The sequence below is a fragment of the Balaenoptera acutorostrata genome, chromosome 20, assembly GCF_949987535.1.
Source record: "Balaenoptera acutorostrata chromosome 20, mBalAcu1.1, whole genome shotgun sequence".
Classification (NCBI taxonomy): domain Eukaryota; kingdom Metazoa; phylum Chordata; class Mammalia; order Artiodactyla; family Balaenopteridae; genus Balaenoptera; species Balaenoptera acutorostrata.
In genome coordinates, this window is record NC_080083.1 from 61,555,473 (window position 1) to 61,576,329 (window position 20,857).

Genomic DNA, 20,857 nt, shown 5'->3' on the forward strand with positions numbered 1-20,857 from the left:
GCAATGATTCTAAATTTCTTTTTATAGCTCAAAAGCTATGCAAATTTGCTCAAGATGATTTTACCCTCCTTTTTCCCACAAACGGAGACAATTTCCTCCCTCAATTCGGGTTTCCTGATTTTCAGGGACAATGCTTTAAAAGCAACAGAATAAGGGTTAAAAAGACACTTGTGAGACACAAAACCCAAATGCCATATGTGAGCTCTTGTTTGGATTCTGATTTGAAAAACCAGCAGGAGAAAAAACAGCAACAACTATTACATGACGTTGAAGAGCTATTATCGATTCTTTGGCGTGTGATGATGATGCGGTGGCTGCACAGGAAATTGAAAGGAGGGGTCGGATTTATCAGTTAAAAAAACCTGGTTGATGCAGCTCATGCCAAGGAAGCACTTTTCACATATTTGGAGGGAAATACTGTTCCCTCCGAATAAGCTTTTCTGTTTCACCCCACGGAGGATTGTTTTGCTTATATGAAAAGAGCTGGTTTGCAGTTGAGATGGACAAACTCATAAGTCAGGGATGGGAAATGTTTGGGGAAGGGGAACTCTACCTTCACCGCCATGATCTGCCCGCTGGGCACATGCCGCATCTTCTCCACCACCCCGTACGCCCCCCGGCCCAGCTCCACTATAGGCTCCAGGTCATCCGCCTTCACCTCAAAGTTCTGCAGGAGAGAAAAGCAAGAATACAATAGGAAAAAGGGAAATAAACTGGACACAGGCTACCTTGTCCTCTCTCTGGTTTCTCCCAGCATTCTAAGGGTTCTTTCTAGTCCAGAACCTTCTGGTCTAGAAGCTTTTCCAAGCAGCCACTGAAAGCGAGAAGTGCATGGGAGATGGGTAGACCCTACTGCACCTGCTCGTCACGGGCGCTACAGAGATCCAGCTCCGACTCAGCCTCCACGGTGCTCGGTGAAGGCTGACTCTGCACCGTGGTTCTTTAGCCCTGCCCCTCGCTTTCTGACGGATGGCGGCTAGATCTAGGCCTGGACTTCGACGAATCTACCCCGAAGAGAACCATCTACTCGCCTCAAATACCTTCCCTCAGGACCACAACAGCCCGATTTCAGTTCGACATTCAAAACAGCAAGAGCTCCACAGACCACTTGCGTTTACATTCAAACTTTATTGACCCACTGCCCCTGACAGCCTGTTACAGAAAATGCATTTTTTTCGTTGGCCAGTTGGAAAGCATCCATGTAAAATGGTCACGATATTAACTGGCAGACATAATTTTTCTCACCTGATTTCCAATAGAAATGCAAGCTTTGGAGTCTAAATCTCGAGGTGGCCTAAGAAAGAGAAGGGGAGGAAAAAAACATGAGACATTTAGTCAAATATGACCTTCCCAAATCAGATGCGACTGGAGAGATCTTAGGAATAAGGTGAAAGCTCATGAGTAAAATAAAGCAGCATAAAGGGGTTAATAGTGTGGGATTTGGAATAAAATACATTTGCATTTAAATCACTTAATCTCTGAACTTCCATTTCTTCCTTTTTTTAAAAATTTATTTAAATTTATTTATTTTTGGCTGCGTTGGGTCTTTGTTGCTGTGTGCGGGCTTTCTCTAGTTGCCGTGAGCCGGGACTACTCTCCCTCGCGGTGCGCGGGCTTCTCATTGCGGTGGCTTCTCTTTGTTGCAGAGCATGGGCTCTAGGCGCACGGGCTTCAGTAGTTGTGGCTTGCGGGCTCAGCAGTCGTGGCTCGCGGGCTCTAGAGCGCAGGCTCAGTAGTTGTGGCACACGGGCTTAGTTGCTCCGTGGCATGTGGGATCTTCCCAGACCAGGGCTCGAACCCATGTCCCCTGCACTGGCAGGTGGATTCTTAACCACTGTGCCACCAGGGAAGCCCCCGTTTCTTCTTTAATACAAATATATTAGTACACTACCTCATGGAGTAGGAGTGGGTATTAAATGAGATATTCTAAGTAACATGCTTAGCAGAATGCCTGGCATACAGTAAATATTCAATAAATATGAGCCGTATATATATAGTTATGTGGATAATTACACTACTCTAGTAAGCCCCTGTATAAGTAATTATATTCTTATAAGGAAGTAAAAGTACTAGACTCTTCTTTCATCCGAGAGCATCCATGTGCCCAATTATCCCACCACTTTTTCCACAACTGTTTTAACAAAAAGAAACAATAATATGGTTCTGTTAACTCACAAAATTCATAGATCACAGGAATTCCAAATCTATCTAATCCTGCCTTTAAGATGGAACAAAGGTCCAGACAGGTAAAGTGACTTGCCCAAGGTTACGACTAACCCAGGCCTCCTGATTTTCAGGTCAGAATCCTTTCTGTTCTACTAGGCTGGCATACCCAGTTGTGGTATTTCTTCTATACATAGTGTACTCACTATCCAGGGGTCATCTCAGCAGCTGAGGTTTGCTGCTTTTGTGTCTCGATTAGAGAAAACACGGTCTTCGCATGTGTATTTATTTCCCCTACTTCATTGCTACCTTGGCTGATAACAGTCCACGTACGAGAAAGATATTTGGCTTTGGCTGTGCACCTGACTATGAGCCTAGAGAAGCCCTTTCTTCAAATAAATACACCAAAAGCATCCTGACAAAAGTAGTAAATGCCAAGAAACACAGAAAACATAACATACAACAAACAGAACACACATAACAAACACAACATAACAAACTTGTTAATATGATCAAACGAATAAAGCGATAGGAGGCTAAAGACAAAAGAATCCCGGTGTTGCCTGAACAAAGGGCGACCAAAAAGGGTGGAAATGCAGGTGTCCCCAAGGGGATGTTCCAGGTCAGAATTATACAGAAAAATACAAGGGAAGAAGAAAGGAAGAGAGAAAAAAATCCTTGGCCAACGACAATTTTCCCCATCCCTAATGTATTATAATTCTACCCCTCCTGCTGAAACTGACTAAATAAAACAATAAGGAAAATGTAGGAACATAAACACAAATACACACATGAATCTAAGGTTTTAATGGCAAGCCTTCCCTCACCTTAAAAATCTCTTTGAAACGTATAGAAAACCTAAAGTAAAGTTTTTCTATAGTAACTTAAAACCAGGACTGAGAGGGAGGAATAAAGAGGAAAACACACACACACACACACACACACACACACCAGTGATGTTTTCATATATCTTGTGTTTCTGAGCAGGGGATTTTTCTTCAGAAACACTTTCCAGAGGAATTAAATTTCTGAAAACCTGATTTCTCACTCTTAAAACCTCCAAAGCTCTTTTTCTTTAGTTGTCACAGTTTGTTTGTAGTAATTGCAATGGAACTTTGAAATAAAGACAAATATTATTTGAAACATGTGACTAATCTAAACAGTAAAAAATCCTTTGCAATTGTTCGGACCCTTCCTTTTAAAAAGAATGAAGTAACAGAAAAGGTCACTAGTTATTCGGGGCTACGTCCACGTGCTTGCCGTCCAGCGCAAGTGCTGGGTGAGACCTCCTCCAGGTCTGACATTCCAGTATTCATACCAGGGCTCTGCAAATTACAGTCCATGACCCAGCTGTGGGTGAATTCTACACACTTAAAGGGTTGGAAAAAAACAAACAACAAAGCATCTTCGGCAGAGGCCATGGTGGCCTGGGTAGCCCCAGATATTTACTATCTGGTCTTTTGCACAAAAAGTTTGCTGACTCCAGCTTTATTCTAACCTTGCATGACAACTTTACCTAACAGGAGGGTTTCATGCCATTTTCCAGAAAGAGAAAAACGAAACCCAGAAAAATTCAGTGATATGCCGAACAGACAGTCCTCAACAGAGCTGAAAATAAAACTGATGTCCCCCAAGTCTCGGCCTTGACCTAAGGAGAAGGGGGTAGAGGCTGAAAACTGGGCTAAGTGCTTTACCTTCTTCTCCTGTCATTAAAATACACACACACACACACACACACACACACACACACACACCTACCTATAAGTGTCATTGTTCCCATATTCCAGATGAAAACCTGTTTGGCGTCGACTTGAGCTAACTTGCTCCCAAGTGGTGAAGCTATGATTCAATGCAAGTCTGACTGAATCAGAGAAAACCTCCCCCACACCCAGGCCCCCTCTAATGAAAATGACCACCCACCCACCATGAGGCCTGCGGGCTCAGCGAGTCTGCCAAAAGCATCAAATGATGGACTGAGACAGACAGCTTGTATTGGGTTAGTTGACACTGTATCCTGTCCAGGGCTGGGCATATCCGTTTGCCTGGGGCACCAAGTCTGTGCAGGAGGTTTAAACTGTGGGTGGACGTTCTCTGTTGCTTATTCACTATTTCAGTGTTCTGGGGAAAGAACCAAACTTATTACGAAACTCCTAACCCTGGAAGGCCAAAGGTATTCCAAAGGTCATCTGCTATTACTTTTTTATATAAACAACCAGCTTCGGTGTATTAAAATAATTATTTATTTATAATTCTACATGAGCAATGAGTTTACTGGTTACTATTATAATTATTATTCACCTATAATAATGTTTATTAATAACAATATGTACTTATTACCTAATGATAATATTTATTAAGCATCTACTTGGGCCAGAGACCATGCGAGACCCTTTACATCAAATATCTTCTTTAATTTTCACAACTCTTAGAGGTGTTAGCTCTATTTTAATGTGAAGAATTGACATTGAAACAGACTAAATAATTTAAGAGAGGTCATCAAAGAGATGGTGACACTGGAACACAGAGCGACGCCACGAAGTCTTCTCAGCTGCAGAAGTAGAAGGTCCTGCCTCTCGTGGATAGCCATGGGCTACTTGGCTGTGGTCACGAGCAGTCTAACGTGTGGCTAAGACCACGTGCTTGAGGGTCAGAGAACCCTCAGTTTGTATGCCACCTCTTCCACTTATTAAGTGAAATAATAATGATAATAACAACAACACTTAGAGCGACATTCATTGAGAAATTACATTGGAAAATGCACTAAACTTGACACTTAATGTGGACTGTGACATCTAATCCCCATAGCAACCCCATCAATGTTTGTTCCCGTTTTTCACAAGGGGAAACTAAGGCTTAGAAGGGTTAGGTAACTTGCCTGAGATATCCAACTGGGGAAGTTCAGATCTCAGATGTGAACCCAGGCATTCCAGCACCAGAACCTGGGCTCTTGGAGCTCAACTGCTTTGAGCAGGGCCCCTGACCCATGTACGGGTCTGCCTTCTCACTTATGAAGTGAGAGGAATAACAACTGCCTCTTGAGTTTCTTGTGAGGATTAAGTGAAAGAATACTGACTAGCATGGAATCGATTTAGAATTAGTTGCTGCCAATCAAGTGAGGGAACAGCCCAGAAACCTGAGTCAAAGACACATTGGCATCAGTGACTCAAAGAAAAAACTCAAGTGAAGAGACCACACACGCAGCCCTAAAAAGAATGGGGCTCTGTCCCGGTCTATTTATTTGTGTGTAGTCCAGCAGAAGGCGGCAGGGTATATATAAATGGCAAGAGTCACCAAGCCAACCTCACAAAATTGCCAAGAAAAACTCAAAATGAGGAAGCTTCTTCTTTAGGAGTACATATTTCAGCCTCAGTATTAAAATAATAATAATAATAACAACAGCAATAATCCTGTCCATGAGCTAACGTGGGATAGTCTACAGTCATGAAGGGACCTTGGCTTTACAGGATGAAACAGAAAAGTACATTCAAGGCTTATTCTACCACATGAGGGAAAGACAACAAAGAAACTACTTTTACCTTTGCATAAATTTTTATTCACTTTTTTATACCAAGCAAGGATTTATGGTGGTTTTCAAAAATTTATTAAAAAAAACAGAAAATTAATATAAATTATAAGGTGAAGACTAGCAAATTTTAAAGGGAAGGAATAAAAGACAGCTGGAAAGTGCATATGAGAATATATCCCGAAGGAAATGATAAAGAGCAGAAATCAATATCAATACACCATTCAAATGGCTACAACAAAAAATAGTGGTGTCACCAAATCTTGGACAGGATGTGGAGAAACTGAATCACTTATACATTGCTGGTGAAAATGCAAAATAATATAGCCACTCTGGAAAACAGTTGGGCAATCCCTTAAAAACTAAACACGCACTGCCACCAGCAATTCCACTAATGGGTATTTTCCTCCCAGAGAAATAAATGTTTATGTTCACACAAAAACCTGTACATGATTGTTCATAGCCTTACTTATAACAGCCAAAAACTAGAATCAGCCCATATGTCTTCAATAGGTGAATGGTTAAACTCTGCTGTCTGCATGCACACTTACAGATGTACATGCATAACTCAGCAAGATATACTACTCAGCGATTAAAAGGAGCAAAGTATGTATACAACATGGATCAATCTTCAGGAAATTATGCTTGAGTGATGAAAGCCAATCCCAAAAGGTTACACACTAATCCCACTTATATAATAATATTTTTTAAATGAGAAAAATTAATAGACAACAGATTAGTGGTTGCCAGGGGTCAGAAACAGTATTGGGAGAGGTGAGGAGGGAAGGCAGTCGTGATTATAAAAGGGCAACATGAGGGATCTGTTGGTTTCAGAACCATTTAGTTTCTTGACTGTAGTGGTGAATGTATGAACCTACACAGGTGACAAAAATGGTACAGAAATTTAAGATCACACATACTAGTGAATATAAGTAAAACTGGAAAACCAGAATAAGATGGGTACATTGTATCACTGTCAATATCAATTGAGCTTATAATACTATAGTTTTACAAAATGTTACCATTGGGCAGAGAATATAAAGTTTCTCTATATTGTTTCTTACAACTGAATTTGACTGTACAATTATCTCAATAAAATTGTCAATTTGAAAAGTCAAAGAAAAAAAGCAGAAATCAATAAAATTGAAAGCAGCAAAAGAAAGAAAACAAAGTTGGCTCTTTTAAAAATTCAATAAAAATTGATAAACCTCTAGCAAGACCAACACAGATAAAAAGAGAGAAGACACAAATTATCAATATCAGCAAAAAAAGAGGGGGATATCTCAATATATCCTGCAGTCATTAAAAGAATAATCAGGAAATACTATGAGCAACTTTACCTTCATAAATTCAACAACTTAGAAGAAATTCCTTGAAAACTGCAAACTACCAAAACTTAGCCACAATGAAATAGATTATCTGAGTTGCCCTATAACTATTAAAGAAAATGAAATGGTAATTTAAAAGCTCCAGAAAAAGGAATATATAAGCCCACTTTGTTTCCCTGGGGAATTTTAGCAAACATTAAAAAAAAAAAAGAATTGCATATATCGAATCATTATTTTGTACACCTGAAACTAATATTATGCTATATGTCAGTTATAGCTTAAAAACATTTTTTTAAGAATTACCGCCTATCTTATACAATGTCTACCAGAAAACAGAAGGTACTCTTACCAACTCATTTTATAAGGTCAGTGTTACCTTAAATACCAAAACCAGAACATAATAGCTCAGACACACAGACACACACACACACACACACACTACAGGTCAACATCTCTCATGAATTTAAGACACAAAAATCTTCACAAAAATATTCACATTTTCGGAGATTAAATCCAACAATGTATAAAAAAAGTAGTATACCACAACCACGTGGGATTTATTTGGGGTATGCAAGGCTAGTTCGATATTTTAAAAATCCATCAGTGTAATCCATATCAACGGGACAAAGAAGAAAACTCCAAGATGACATCAATTGATGCACAAACGCACACTCATGATAAAAATGTTGAGTACACTTCGACCAGAGAGGAATTTTTTCAACCTCATAAACAACATCTGTGAGGACTTAACATCATGCTTAATGGTGAAAGATTGAATTCTTTCCCTCTAAGATGGGAGGCAAAGCAAGGTAGCCTGCTCTCACCAATCTTACTTAACATAGTACTGAATATCCTTGCCACTAAAATAAGGTAAGAAAATAAAGGTTAACAAAAAAAAAAACAGGAAGGGAAGAAATAAAACTATCTTTTTTGCAGAAGGTATGGCTGTCTACACAGAAAACGCTAAGTAATCTACTAAAAAAGCTCCTAGAACTAATAATTGAGTTTAGCAAGGTCACAGGGTATGCAATCAACTCAAAAACCAATTGCACTTCTAAATACTGACAATAAACAAATGCAAATCAAAATCAAAAGTGGAATACAATTTTTATTGCTTCAAAAAAAGGAATCACTTAGGTATAAATCCTAACAAAACCTGATGGAGAGAATCTGTATGATGAAAACTATAAAATACTGTTGGACGAAATCAAAGAAAATCTAAATGCTTGGAGAAATCTACCACATTAATGTACTGGAAGACTGAGTGCAGTGAAGATGTCAGTGCTCGCTCAACTGATCTGTAGGTGAAACACAATTCCTACCAAAAATCTCAGCAAGCTTATTTGTAGACATAGACAAGCTTATTCTAAAACTAATATGAAAAGAGAAGAGCCCTAGAGTAACCAAAATCGTTTTGAAAAGAAAAGCAAAGTGCAAGGAATCACTTTTCCCAATGTTAAGGCTTACTATATAGCTGCAGGAATCAAGACAGTATGACAGACTGGCAGAGCAACAGACTCAGAGACCAATGGAGCAGAATAGAGAACCCAGAAATAGGTCCACACAAATACGCCCAATTAATATCTGACAAAGGCGCAAAAGCAATTCAGCGGAGGAGGGATAGCCTTTTCAGCAGATGGTGTTGGAGCAACCAGAAATCCATTGGCAAAAAAAAATAAAGCCCAACCTAAACCTCACATCTTGTACAAAAATTAAACTTGAAATGTAACATAGCCTTAAATCTAAAATGTAAAACTAAAACACTTCTAGAAAAAACATAGGGGAAAATCTGTAGGACCCAGGACTAGGCAAAGGGTTCTTAAACTTGTCACCGAAAACATAACACATAAGAGGAAAAACTGATAGATTGGACTTCATCAAAATAGAAAGACAAGGGCTTTCTTGGTGGCGCAGTGGTTAAGAATTGGCCTGCCAATGCAGGGGACACGGGTTCCAGCCCTGGTCCAGGAAGATCCCACGTGCCGTGGAGCAACTAGGCCTGTGCGCCACAACTACTGAGCCTGCACTCTAGAGCCCACGAGCCACAACTACTGAGCCCGCCTGCCTAGAGCCTGTGCTACACAACAAGAGAAGACACTGCAGTGAGAAGCCCGCACACCGCAACGAAGAGTAGCCCCCGCTCGACGCAACTAGAGAAAGCCTGCGTGCAGCAACGAAGACCCAGAGCAGCCAAGAACTAATTAATTAATTAATTATTTTAAAAAAATAGATGAAAAGACCCATTACAGACTGGGAGACCATGTTCTTGAATCATATACCTGACAAACTCTGTGCATCTAGGATATATGAAGAACTCTCAAAACTCAACATAAAAAAAAAAAATCTGATTACATAATAGGCAGAGAAGTGCACAGACATTTCACCGAAGGAGATATAAGGATGGGAAATAAATGCCAGAAGTATTCAACATCAACAGCCATTAGAGAAATGAAAATTAAAACTGCAATGATATCTCACATCTACCAGAATGGCTAAAATGAAAAACAGTGATGACACTGACAGGTATGCCGAGAAACTGGGTCATTCATACATTTTTGGTAAGAATGTACATGGGGAAAATCACCCTGGAAAATACTTGGCAGTTCTTTGAAAACTAAAAATGGACTTACCATATGACCCAGTAGTTGCACTACTGGACATATATCCCGGAGAAACAGAGACTTATTTCTGTGCAAGAACTTATACATGAATGTTCACAGCAGATGTATTCATAACAGCCCAACTGGAAACTACTTGTATCTCCTTCAAAGGCTAAAGGGTTTAACAAACTGTGGTATATCCATACCATGGAATGGTATTCAGCAACAACAAAGAATAAACTATGGATACATGCGATAACTTGAATGAACCTCAAGGAAATGATGCTGGATGAAAAAGGCCAATCTCAGAAAGGAGATGCATGATTCCATGTGCACCACAATCAAGAAGTAATGAAATGGAAAAGGAGAACAGATCAGTGGTTGCCAGGGATTAGGGACGGCAGGGCTGGGGGTCAGAGGTGGGGAGTAAAAGGAGAGGGTCTTGTAGTGCCATACACTTGGGTATCTTGATTGCGTTAGTCATTATGCAAGGCTGCACGTGTGATACAACTGCACAGAGCGACACACACACACACACGAGGGCTTATATTGCTGGTGAAATGTGAACATGTTCTACGGTTTGCACCAATACCGCTTTCTTGGTTTTGATATGATACTAGGGTTGTGTAAGATGTTAACATTGAGGGGGACACAGATGGGGGAAGGGTACAGGGGACTTTGTACATTTCTTTGCCACCTCCTGTGAATCTACAGTTACTTCAAAATAAAGTTTTAAAAGTATACCCCCTAAAGTCCCATATAGGGAAGCCACATGTTTGATCCTAAGCTCACGAGAAGAAACCAATCAGAGAGGAAAAGTTATTAATTACATAGTTCATAGGTCCAAGGGAAGAAAAATAACCAGAGGGACCGAAAAAAAAAGAAAAGAAAAGAAACACCAATCTTGGTGGTAGATATGGAAAGAATTCCTCCTGCAGATCCTCGTGACAGGAGCACTCTCGCTTGAATCTGGCTCTGCAGCCCCGGGCGCTGAAGGACAGCCCTCCCCTCTGCTCTGTCCCTAGAGGTGCTTCAGTGGAAAGTGTGCTTACATGGCTGCACAAGATGCAATGACCAGAGTCTTACAGAGCATGATCATTTTTATTAGCACATTCCAACACCAGGGGTGCACTGTCCGATACGGAGTGATAACGGTTAAGGTCAGAAACCTCTACCAAGGGAGGTGCTTTTTTATAGACGAGCAGAAGCCTGAAACATTTAAGTTTCCGTTAGGATGGCCTCTCATTGTACTTGCTCTGCTGTAATTGTTTTTCTTGGAATTTCCATTCCTCCCATGCAGATGCTTTGATAGGTGGTCATACCCACAGCTAGGCAGGAAATACCCTCCCCACCCAACAGAGAGACAAAGAAACAAGATGGAGGCTCCAGGAGAGGGTGCCCTGCTTCACCAGGACTTGAGCTCCCTTAGGGATTTGGGCCAAAGGCTCAGCTAACAAAGGAGTGGTCCTTCGTCTCATGTTTGCCTTCTGTTTATATGGGCAGGATTTAGGTGGCAGCATGCTGAGTTCTCACCAAATACCATCTTTCCACCTCAAACCAAATTTTATAGTAGTGGCTCTCTCAGGGGTTTGCTTGTTTGCTCAGATCTCTATGGAAAAGGCAAAAAGTCCATGTCCAGTGACCTTTTTGGATTTACATAGGACCCCATCTGCTGAACGCATTTGTAGAATTTTTAGCCAACTAGTAATGAGTTCAAAGCTACCCATTCCATATAGACTGACCGACTCTGATTATTTTTCTCAGGTCTCAGAACAGTAAGTACTTGGCTTCCGCCTTTAAAAGGCTCTCCTTTCTAACAACTATCTCCATAGTCAAGGTATTGCTCACCAGTCCAAAAATGAACTCCCATTCCCTGGAAATCTGCAAAGTGCAAGCATTTGGATTAAGACGATGATCCTGCCAGACTTACGTGGAACTGGTCTGAGGTTGTTCAAATGCTTCTTTCGGGATTTTAAGGCCAGGGTTTCGCTTCTTGCCTGTTGGGAAAGATGGAAGGATACAGTTAAGGTCTAAGTCACAGTATGAGAGCAGGGACAGAGACCAGCAGAAAAAAGGGCAGAACTGGGAACACAGGTCTCATTTCTGCATTCAGAACCCCACCTCCTACCAGGACGGCTGTGAATGACAAGCTCCAGTCACCAGGCTGAGCAGAGCTTCCCAAGTGCAGGCTGAGGTCACGGGTGAGGTTTTTCACCAGTCCGGGGGGAAATGTCAGTATAAGGCTGCCAATTCTCTTTACCCAGGAAGACCTGCCCTTTTCTCCCTGCTGGGAGTTCGGCATTCCAACTTCTTCTTTATTTTCTTGTACACAACAATGGTAATGGTAGACGGTGTTAGTTATAGGGTTTTTTCCTTTATAATGTCAGTCAGATGTACTCACACTTGTCTTAGTATACCACAGTTTTCTAAATTGATCTGTGATTAGCTGACAGAGTTAACCACGGAGGTAGACTAAAACATACTTTCCCACTGTTCTCCCCTTCCTGTTCTCAACCGCCTGCCATAAGTTAAAACACCTAAGTGAAGGGTAGAGTAATACTTGTTCACTTCTGCCCTGTTCCAAAAAGGATGATGACAACGGACGGGCCCATGCGAGGAGGCTGTCGCTTCTTTGGGGGCAAATGGGGATGCAATCAGCATGTCCATCAGTCCCGGGCTGAAACCACCGGAGAGCTTGGCTCAAATACTCCTGTTGATGAGTTCAAAAGAACAGACTGAAAAATGACGGCTCAAGAAGCGATCAGAGAATCCAGTCTTGTAAAGGCTCGGGAACATTCTTTCTCACCTCTTCGCTACATTGCAGGGAGCACTACAGAGCTGACACAAACCCTGCTTAAGGCTCTGAATAGAGATTCTGAAGCTGCATAGAAACTGCAGAAATCAAATTCTGTAGCCTCTTGCAGGAAAATGACATCCAGAGACTTCAGTGACTGCTCACCACCAGAGAGCCAGCAATGACCCAGTCAGAATCGGAATCCAGGTCTCCAAACACTCAGGTGGGAACTCTTTCCTCTGTGCCACAATGGATGAAGTTTAGAGGTGACCAGAGAGAATGAGGTAGGGGAGTACGGGGTTATGAGTTTTTAAAAACCAGATTACATCCAGTTCCTTCACTCACCAAGAGACCTCCAGGGTCACTTTTCATCTGACTCTGGATATCCTCAACTATAAAACGGTGTAGTAACATCAATACCTACCTTATCGGACTGATGTGAGAACCGTGGGATAACACATATGAAAGAGCAATGAAATAATTATAATCATTTTTAAAAAAACAAGCTGCACAGTCTCATAAAAGAAAATGAGTCATTTAAGAAACTCAGGAACAGGGACTTCCCTGGTGGTCCAGTGGGTAAAGCTCCATGCTCCCAATGCAGGGGGCCCGGGTTCGATCCCTGGTCAAGGAACTAGATCCCGCATGCATGCCGCAACCAAGAGTCCTCATGCCGCAACGAAGATCCCGTGTGCCGCAACTAAGACCCGGCACAGCCAAAATAAATAAATAAATATTTAGAAACTCAGGAACAGAATTGGTATATTATCATAGTCCAATGTAATGTATAATTGCGATCTTTCTTTCTATGCCTTCAAAATCCAAAAATCTAGATCAATTCTGCCAAGTTGCATAAAGCCAGGAAGCAACATGCTTGGCAGTAATCAACACAGAGAAAGCCTTTCAGACCCACCTTCACTGAGTGAAGTAAGTCAGAAAGAAAAACAAATATTGTATATTAATGCATATATGTGGAATCTAGAAAAATGGTACAGATGAACCGGTTTGCAGGGCAGAAATAGAGACACAGATGTAGAGAACAAACATATGGACACCAAGGGGGGAAAGTGGTGGGCGGGTGGGATGAATTGGGAGATTGAGATTGACCTGGATACACTGATGTGTATAAAATAGATAACTAATAAGAATCTGCTGTATAAAAAAATAAAATTAAATTAAAAAAAAAAAAGAACCACCTTCATTGTAACAGGTCTTCTCAGTTCTCTCCTCATTTGGACTTACCTGTGCGTTTTACAGAAATTCAAAACTCACCATTTACCTTCCTATTCCTGGAGCTCATATGGCCATTGAGCACATGTCACTGAGTTAGTTATTGACAATACACAGAGCTGTACTATGCTGGATCTGATTGTGAGAATCCAAATAGATAAATGGCCTAATTCCAACAATTCCCATCCACGGGCCTCAGGCAATACATAGGGAAGGCTATTTTAAATGAGATACTCTAAGGAAGAATGAACAAGTTTGACTTGTCTAAACATCATGCAGATTCTAACACAGGTGACAGAGAATTCAGGTAATCCCGACAAATACAACCCTGTAGTTCTCCCAGATAAAACGAAACAAAATGAAACTAAAATATATTTTTCCTGCGAAAAAGCCTCCCCAGATGCCATTTAAGCAAGCCAAAAGCAAACGTTACTGTTAAGTTCCTACATCTCTCTTCTTCATTTCTAACTCGGCTCTTACAAGATGGATGTCAAGAGAAATACCTATTTATGGAGGAACACCTTTGAAAAACTTTAACATAGCAGTGAATTATTACACCATAGGAATTAATTATTCGTAGCTCATTAATAGCAATCGACTATTAAGCTATAACTCAACAAATCATCAAAACGTCTATACAAAGAAATGGCAAAAGAAAGAAAACTTTTGGCACAGAGACTAAAGAAAGAAATGACCCAAACAATAATAAAGTCTTCTAGGTGTGGGAAAAGAAGACCCCTGGTTCTCCACTGACAAAAAAACAAGAAAAAGAGTTCCAGCAGACACAAAACCTAGTTGAATCACCATTAGAAAACACCCTGCCTTCATTTTTTAACAGTAAATAAAACAAAAATCACAAAGGCACGCACCAACATTCCATAATTCACTTACTTGACCATCACTGGAAGAACAGCCCCGTAAAACACCAGCAGAGGTGCCTCTAATAAGGGTTCAGGGCTGCTGGGAGAGCGAGCAGAAGAAAACCCCAGAGAAGGCTTCTTTACTCAGCTCGGAAGACCGCACTTCAGCCGAGCAAAACGGAGCTGCACAGACTCCGCCCCTCCTGCAGTGCGATCACCCCAAACCTCTGCAAGTTTATTGTTCCCAAGGAAACTCCCACTTCAGGAAGGGAGAGTCTAAGTGGGTCCATTTGAACACCAAGGTGTGACGTTAATCATTACCCAGACTTGGAGGAATAAATCTATAAAGTAATTCTGGATAGCACAGCATTCTCCAGCTTTTCTATAAATGCCTCTTTCATTTCTTAAAAGAAGGGAAAACAATATGTGATCAGTTTCCAGCTGTGTTTATTTCAAAGCAATCTGTTCCCTTTGGCAAGGCTGCCAACACCTGACTGTTAACGTTTAACACTGTGTTAAAAAAAAATTAAGGAGAGGCAGCAAAATGAATGATAAAACTAAGTGGCCAACTATGATAAGTGGCCTTTTTGCTTGACGTTCAAAAGCAAAAATGAAAAATACGTCAGAAAATAAGCTCCATGTTATGTCACATGCTAGTAACAAGCCTTCTCAGAAGGAGAGGATTCTGTATACGTGTGCAGATCTCAACCAGCTGTGCCCTCTTATTGGCACAATCTGCAAAGGGTAACAACCTCCTTGGCCTGATGGAGCATATGTGGTACTATATTACATCAGCCTGTGTCACACCCATGCCTTTTTTCTCCAAAAATATACTAGTCCCACTACACACATGTATTTGCAAAATTCATCTTAAACCAAAGCTTTTCCCCAACGGCACTAGGGAAAAAAAGAAAAAAAAACCTTGCCAGTAGTTAGAAAACATTTACCAAGCCACAGAAATGTTCACCAGCTCTGACCGTACTGAAAATGATGGGGTACACAAGACCTCTTGCTCAGCACCGCTCAGAGAAGCGAAGCACAAAGGGCTTCTCTCATGTGCCTTATTACATAAAACAGAAGATCGCGCTCCAGCGCCAACCCAAACAGCAAGAGAAACCAGAGGGGTGGAATCCGGAGGCTCTCCTGACACCTAAATGTTTGTCAGCCTGACCAAGGGTCCGGGGACATGATTATGAGGGTTTACGATTATTGACACAGCTTTACAAAAGGATGGCTTTGCTCCTGGCGCCAAATTTATTTTAAAAATCTGTTTCCCAATGTGAGTGGGATTTCCAGCCAAGTAACTGGCAACCTGAAGGCCTGGCTGCCCTTGCCTTCATACTTGCATCTCGGCTTCAGTTCCACGGGCGGCTGGCACTCAAAGTGGCGGAGAAGTGTCATTAAATGTTATTAAGTCACAATGATCAGATGTAAGGCAGCTCACGGAGCAGGGCAGAGCGAAGGGAGAACAGAGAGAGCTGGCTTAACAACAGCCACATGGAAGTGGACACAGAAAATTCCCCCAAACCACTGGATCTCACCCACCACTGAGACTCCAACCAGGATGCCAGATTTCTTTGGAATTACATAAAATTTAGAGAAGGAAAGCTGCAAAGCTCATTTTAAAACGTGCAGTCATTTTTATTTCAAGCAGGCAGATGCATCACCTGAAACCACAGCTTTACCTCTGTGTCCCTGGGCTTAGGGGGCTCCAGCCCTCCTGTGGACGGGAGCTCAACCTTCTAAGTTCAGTTCATTTATCACACGCCCCACAGAACCTTCCCAGACCTTCCCAGACACTACTTAAGGAGCTCAGTCCACACCCGCCAGCTTCCACAGGCCGGCGTCTCGAACACAATACGAACTCAACGCAACTTCACTAAACTCCCACCATTTTAATTTAAAATGTCCACTCTACCTAAGACAGATCTCCACGACCGTCTTCCATTTATATTCCTCATACCTTGTCTCACAATCTCGAATCACTTCTGCATTTATGTGTTCATTTTTGAATCTATTTATTACTTATTTATTATCTGTCTCACCCAGAAACATTCAGCTGTGGCAGCAGTTTTGCCCAGGGTTTGTATACCGTCAGTATTTGTTGACTGAACATTTGTTGTTCTTTCTCAGCTGTTTTGAACTTTGGCATTGAGGTCTTCAAAAATTTTTTTAAATAGTGTAGTCTGTAAAAATATTGAATCACTATGTTGTACATCTGAAGCTAATATAATATTGTATATCAACCATAATTTTTTTTAAAAAGCACAGAATGGAGTAGAAATAGTTCAACCTTGAACATACGTAAGAGCTCGTTTTAAGTCCCCGCTGTGCCACTTAACACTGGGACCCTGAGGATGCTTCTGAAACTCAGTTTCCACAGCGACAAGCTGGAGACGGAGACTGGTTGCTGAGAGCTTTAGCTGGCATAACCTATGGGAAGAAGTCCGGCACACACCAGCTACTCACCAGATAGCAGTTTCTTTTCTCCCTTCCACGTCTGTGCTTGCATTTTTCAAATAGGAACGAAACAGAATGTCCCCCCTGTGGGCAGGTTATTTCTTCAAATGCCATCTCTGTTCTTCCCTTCCTGTGTTATTTATGTGAAAATGACATTTTCACACATCTCATCAATCGTGAACCGTATTCTCTTGGTTCCCACTGACTATGGGAATTGTTTAAGCTCTATAGGATCAGGATCTCTGAGAGCAAACCCTCAGAATCCATATTTTTTGTAAAGGACTTTAATTTTTTTAGAGCAGTTTTAGGTTCACAGCAAAACTGAAGGGAAGGTACAGAGATTTCGCATATACCTTCCTGTTGCCATACATGCAGAGCCTCTCCCATTATCAGCATCCCCCCAGAGTGGTGCATTTGTTACAAATGATGAACCTATATTGACACATCATCACCCACTCACTCTTGGTGTTGTACATCCTAGGGGTTTGGACAAATGTATACTATGCAGCTATCATTATAGTGTCATACAAAGTAGTTTCACTGTCCTAAAAATCCTGTGCTCCCCCTATTCATCCCTCCTTCCCCCCAACCCCTGGCAACCACTGATCTGTTTACTGTATCCATAGTTTTGCCTTTTCCAGAATGTTATATACTTAGAATCATACTGTGTGTGTGTGTGTATAGCCTTTTCTGATTGGCTTCTTTCACTTAGTAATATGCATTTAAGATTCTTCCATGTCTTTTCATGACTTAATAGTTCATTTCTTTTTTTTTTTTAATTTTTAATTATTTATTTATTTATTCATTTATGGCTGTGTTGGGTCTTCGTTTCTGTGCGAGGGCTTTCTCTAGTTGTGGCGAGCGGGGGCCACTCTTCATCGCGGTGCGCGGGCCTCTCACTGTCACGGCCTGTCTTGTTGCGGAGCACAGGCTCCAGACGCGCAGGCTCAGCAGTTGTGGCTCACGGGCCTAGTTGCTCCGCGGCACGTGGGATCTTCCCAGACCAGGGCTCGAACCCGTGTCCCCTGCATTGGCAGGCAGATTCTCAACCACTGCGCCACCAGGGAAGCCCAATAGTTCATTTCTTTATAGCACTGAATAATATTCCATTGTCTGGATATACCACAGTTCACTAATCCATTCGCCTACTTAAGTGCATCTTGGTTGCTTCCAAGTTTTGGCAATTATGAATAACGCTGCTTATAAACATCTGTGCGCAGGTTTTTGTACGAACGTAAGTAGTGTCACTGCTGTATTGAAAGAGCTAGAGAATAAGACAAACCAACTCCTGTAACATCAGAGAGCATGTGTGATGCGCAGTAAAAGTGTCGCACCATGAATACACAGGAGGTTCAAAGAGGGAGAGAGAAAATCAGGCAAAGGAAATGAAAAAAAAAGTCTCACAGAGGAAGTAGTGTTTTACGTGGTCCTTTGATAAATGGTAGGATTTGAGGGTACATGATGGCTCATTATACTATTATGTCTTCTTTTTATATATATTTAATGATTCCATAATAAAACATGAACAGGCAACAGTAAGATTCTGAGGAGGAGGAGGAGCTCACAGTGGTGGCGAGAAGGATATTGTGGTATCTTCAAAGACTGTGAGTTGTCTACTTTGGACAAAGTGAAGGATGGTGGTAGAGAGAAGGATAGGTTGGAGCCAAAGACTGAAAGATTGTAACTAACCATTTTTAATTTTCAGATTTAGGAAGAGAAGTCATCTATTTTTTAGTAGGGGAGTATCATGCCATGTTATTTATGTTTTAAAAACAAATAATGTAACAAGATTAATCTACTATCTGCAGAATGTTTTGAAACTGTGGTACACATGCACACACACAACACCTGCATACACACTCACAAATCCACATACACACACCTTGGTGGTTTAAGCTTTTGGGTCTTTGCTCATATTTTCCCTGAAGTGTTATCATCTTTCTCCCCTGGTCAGCTGCAACACCCTCAGCTCAAGTGTGTTCTCCTCCAGGAAACCTTCCCTGAAAAACATGCAATAAATGTCCCTTATCTGTGTGGCCACAGGACTCTACACATTATCTTCCGTGTCTTCCTTCTTACACTGATTGATTGAACCCACCTGCTCACCCATCTCTTCCACTAGAAGGCGAGCTCTTCAGAGCCAGACCCAATGCCTTTTCCAGGCGCAGAGTAAGCACTAGACCCAAAAAATGAGAGGCAGAGACCACAGCAACTTGGCTAATAAATTTAAGTTGCTTAAACTTCGCAGAGGCAAAATCTATAGGCTCTGGTAATTTCCTGGATAAGAAGTATAGAAGACCAGAAGCTAAGCTGTAGTAGTAACAGTGGAAGCAATCTGGCTTTTCCCCGCCTAGATAAAATTAAGTAAAAAAGGAGAGTCAGGCCAGTTGGGGTGGGAGGCGGGAGAAGGCAGGTAATGAGCTCCAGTCCTTAGATGTGCCAGCGATAAGCTGAAGGAACACCTGGCAGGGTTCAAGCAGCACGTGGAGCTTCCGAGAGGGATGGGGGGGGGGGGAATATGGAAATCTGTGAGTGACAAACAGAGAAGTAGAAAGGTGGATGAGACAGGCAGGGAAACAAGAAGAGAAAGAGAACGGATAGCAGCCTATGCAAGAACATTTTGAGAGAATGAGATGTAAACGAAGAATCGGCGAAGGACACCAAGAATCTCTGGAGGAGTCCAAGGAGAAAAACCAGCGAGTGCAGAGCACCACCGTCCACTATTCAGAAGCGGTCCTATTTTCAAAGGATGAGAGCACTCAGAGAGTTTTCTTATAGCTTCCTGGGACTGAAGTTCTTTTTTCAGACCCGGTCGAGCTGAAGTATATGCTTAGTCACGTTAACCATTTGGTGCTGACTTTGTGCTCTTGAAAGAACCTAAAAGCAAATCGCAGGCAAGGCCCTCCCGTTGTGGTCTGGGGCCCAGTGAAAGCAGGGGGTGGGGGTGGGGGTCAGGCGGGGAGTGCCCACCGTCTGTACTCATCTCCTTCCTCATTTACATGCCGCTTCATTCATGAGTCTTATCAAAAGGAAACGCAGTCACAGGGCGTTAAAAATACCACTTTACAATAAAAATATGGCAGCAGTGGCAAAGAAATTGAGGGATGTGTCTCATCTTTTCAAAATGCATGCTCCATTCTGGTTAGGTTTAAAAATTGCACTTATATTTTAGAGATAAATATTGAAATGTCTCCCAAGTGGAATACTATGATTCTAGGATATGCTTCAAAATAATATGGGAGTGGGGTGGGGTGGAGATAGAGATGAAATAAGCTAGTAATTGTCAAAGCTGAGTGATGGATACACGGTGTTCACTATATGTCTGTCTTTGAGTATGTTTGAAAATTTACAAAATATAATGATTTTCTTGAAGAGCTACTGAATCACAGAAAAGTCTCTTTTAATAGTTAAAAAAGAGGGATAGTAAGGACTGCATTTTTCTCTTGGGAGAAGTGGATTCTTTTTTCCCTTTGGTCTAAGATCACAATATTTTAAAAATTTTTATTGGAGTAGAGTTGATTTACAATGTTGTGTTAGTTTCAGGTGTACAGCAAAGTGAATCAGTTATACATAGACATATATCCACTCTTTTTTTTTTTTTTTTTTAGATTCTTTTCCCATATGGGCCATTACAGAGTATCGAATAGAGTCTAAGATCACAATTTTAATAGCACTGTGATCACCTCCCTTTAGCCAAGGAAAACTACAGGGTCATAATTTTGATTCAACCAGCTGCTTAAAAGACTAAGAAATGCAGAGAAATACAGAGGAAAGTTCTTGATCTATATGTCTTCTAAGAGTGCTACCAGTACAGTCCATTCTGCTTCTCCCCCAGATTTACCTAATTTCTTTTAGTGAGCTGCATTCTACCATGATGTCATTGACCCATGTTGAGGTCA

At 41.4% G+C, this 20,857-nt stretch overlaps 1 protein-coding gene across 3 annotated transcripts in view; it reads right to left on the bottom strand.

The window, feature by feature from the left end:
• MAP2K6 (mitogen-activated protein kinase kinase 6) overlaps positions 1-20,857 on the bottom strand; it is a 133,370-nt gene that overhangs the window by 33,162 nt on the left and 79,351 nt on the right. The window contains exons 1-5 of one of the 3 annotated variants that reach the window (XM_057536244.1): positions 14,530-14,665; positions 11,736-13,108; positions 11,545-11,611; positions 1,246-1,294; positions 554-667 (exon numbers count right to left, since the gene is read on the bottom strand). In XM_057536244.1, the coding sequence (XP_057392227.1) occupies positions 554-667; positions 1,246-1,294; positions 11,545-11,611; positions 11,736-11,916 (411 nt within the window). In that variant the 5' untranslated portion in view covers positions 11,917-13,108; positions 14,530-14,665. Of the gene's footprint in view, positions 1-553; positions 668-1,245; positions 1,295-11,544; positions 11,612-11,735; positions 13,109-14,529; positions 14,666-20,857 lie in introns of those variants that run through there. The other 2 variants (XM_057536243.1, XM_057536245.1) reach the window with 2 other exon arrangements.